Raw genomic sequence first — 2,500 nt, forward strand, 5'->3', positions numbered from 1 at the left:
CCTCTGACTCCAACACGTCACCTCGCAAAAACCTCAAAAGCCTGTCGTCCCTTCAGACTGAGATCATGAGCCAGATACCTGGTCCCGACCTCCAGGTGTGCTCACCCTTGATCAGCTGGTTGTAGGCCTAGCCCAGGTGTGCTCACCCTTGATCAGCTGGTTGTAGGCCTAGCCCAGGTGTGCTCACCCTTGATCAGCTGGTTGTAGGCCTAGCCCAGGTGTGCTCACCCTTGATCAGCTGGTTGTAGGCCTAGCCCAGGTGTGCTCACCCTTGATCAGCTGGTTGTAGGCCTTCCCCCAGGTGTTGCGATGCTGGGAGGTCAGGATGCCGATTGGCTCCTTGTTGGTCTGGAGGGAGGAGTTACAGATCTTCTCCAGCTGCATGTACAGCTGATCCACGGTCAGCGCAGAGCCGTCGCTGTTGTACACGTCCAGCACAAAGAACTGGGGCAGATGGGAAACGGAGTCATATGGGTTCCTACCTCCGCTACAGTTCTGTGTGAGTCTGACAGGTCTCACCTGGGGGGTGAAAGTCCCCTCACCTGGAAGTTGTGCACCACGGTGATGTGCGTGGGGGGGCTGGAGCCGTGGGCGTGGTTGACCACCGTGTCCCTCTTCGTCCCCGGGACGCGGCAGGAGGACAGGACCTGGTAGTACTGGTGCATGCACAGGGGCTTCCCCCCCAGGGACTCCACAGGAAGCGTCTCGCTGGGAACAGGAAACAGCATCATCACTCTGAGCTCACTGATACGCACAAGCACTGAGGTCAGGGACTAGTTTAGTTACAGACGTCTCTGGAGATGAATACACTTCAGTAGGGGGAGTGGCCTAAATCTGCTCTATGAGGCAAAAATGTTTTCGTTTTAATTTTTGCCGTCACGAGATTTGGGGGCGGACTAAACTCATGAAGCCAGAATCGCAATCTGTCATTTCGAAGGTCGAAATCTATATATATCCCCAAATATATATATATATATCCATCTATTATATATCCCCAAATATTAGTAATTATAAAACATACCACAAGTACGTTTTCTTTAAATATCACTCTTGTCTGCATGTATTTAAATTGAGCCTTTATTTTACAAGGTCTCAGTTCTTATTCTCATAGATTTGAGTGCATCTGACACAACTGACCAAAGTATTCTGCATCACCTGGACACTGATGGCCTGATCCCAATCCCCATTCATTCTGCTGTGTTTACTTGTTTACTGCTGTGTTTACTGGGCCTGGATTGGGCCGTTTCTGTGCGTGTTGCGTAACTGGGTCAGGTGCTTGATAAAGGAACGGTACTCACTTGTCAATCATTGTCTTGAAGTCCAAAACCCCAGCAATCAGTTTGGCTGCATACCTGTGTTTGAGTGAGAGGTTAGGGTGGTCCAGGAAAGACCCTCATGTCTATCCAACACCCCGAGAGGCGCCAGTTATAGTAGGGTTTTAGTAACTGTTCCTAAATAAAAAGTAACAGAACATTTTTCATTGTTGTACGGCACATTTTGCAAGATGCCTCCAATAAGTCTTTAGTCAGTTTGCTATTGAGATCATTCTAATCTTCTAAAGTCCTTAACAGTGTGAAGAAGTGTTCAAAATGAGCTCAGTGAGAATCAGTGATCAGTCATCATTAGTCAGACGGCAGCGTGATCAGTGATCTCTGTGTAGGATGTAGATGTAGGCCTGTTATGTGTTCAGCTATGGTTGTGTTCAGCTATGGTTGTGTTCAGCTATTGGTTGTGTTCAGCTATTGGTTGTGTTCAGCTATTGGTTGTGTTCAGCTATTGGTTGTGTTCAGCCATTGGTTGTGTTCAGCTATTGGTTGTGTTCAGTCATTGGTTGTGTTCAGCTATTGGCTGTGTTCAGTCATTGGTTGTGTTCAGCCATTGGCTGTATCACTGAATGCATAACCATACCATGATCTCTGATACATGTACAACAGATTCAAAACTTATCTCACACTATTACCATCTGAGCAAGTGTGTGTGTGTGTGTGTGAGTGTGTGTGTGTGTGAATGAATGAATGAATATTTATTTTCGTGTCATGTCCGAGGACCCATCCCTTACGGGATTATAAGACACCATAAACAGTAAACAATAATTAACTATATCACATACACTTCTCACGGTTTGTAAGCTATGCAATGTATCCAAACAATAACAGAAAATAAATAAATAAATATAACAGTCTTTCGTCAAAATCCTAAATAAATGCATCAAATATAAGTTATCTTTGTTCGTTTGTCCCAAGCTTTCTCTAAATATTCTGAAAGTGCAAATACCCTATGATCAAACATCCATTTTAGTCTCTCTGCATCGCTCAACCACATCAAATCAATATTTTTACATCTCTCAAATAATTTTTGACGCAACTCATGATATAAGGGGCAATAAAACACAAAATGGAACTCATTCTCAATATCAATATTACAGTAGATACAAATGCGCTCTTCTTCTGTAAACCCCCGATAACGCCCAGTTTCAAGGTGCAGGGGCAAGATCCCAGAG

General features: G+C 45.0%; 1 protein-coding gene across 2 annotated transcripts in view; it reads right to left on the minus strand.

Moving 5' to 3' along the window:
* The window catches only part of crata (carnitine O-acetyltransferase a), a 17,831-nt gene that overhangs the window by 9,058 nt on the left and 6,273 nt on the right, over positions 1–2,500 (minus strand). For both annotated transcript variants that reach the window (XR_014630967.1, XM_084455967.1), the window contains exons 4-6: positions 1,299–1,352; positions 543–708; positions 270–444 (exon numbers count right to left, since the gene is read on the minus strand). Coding sequence is in view for 1 of the 2 variants with exons in the window: in XM_084455967.1 (XP_084312093.1) it covers positions 270–444; positions 543–708; positions 1,299–1,352 (395 nt within the window). In the remaining variant the exon portion in view is untranslated. The remainder of the gene's footprint in view (positions 1–269; positions 445–542; positions 709–1,298; positions 1,353–2,500) is intronic.

Source organism: Borostomias antarcticus (assembly GCF_949987555.1).
Source record: "Borostomias antarcticus genome assembly, chromosome: 2".
Lineage (NCBI taxonomy): Eukaryota > Metazoa > Chordata > Actinopteri > Stomiiformes > Stomiidae > Borostomias > Borostomias antarcticus.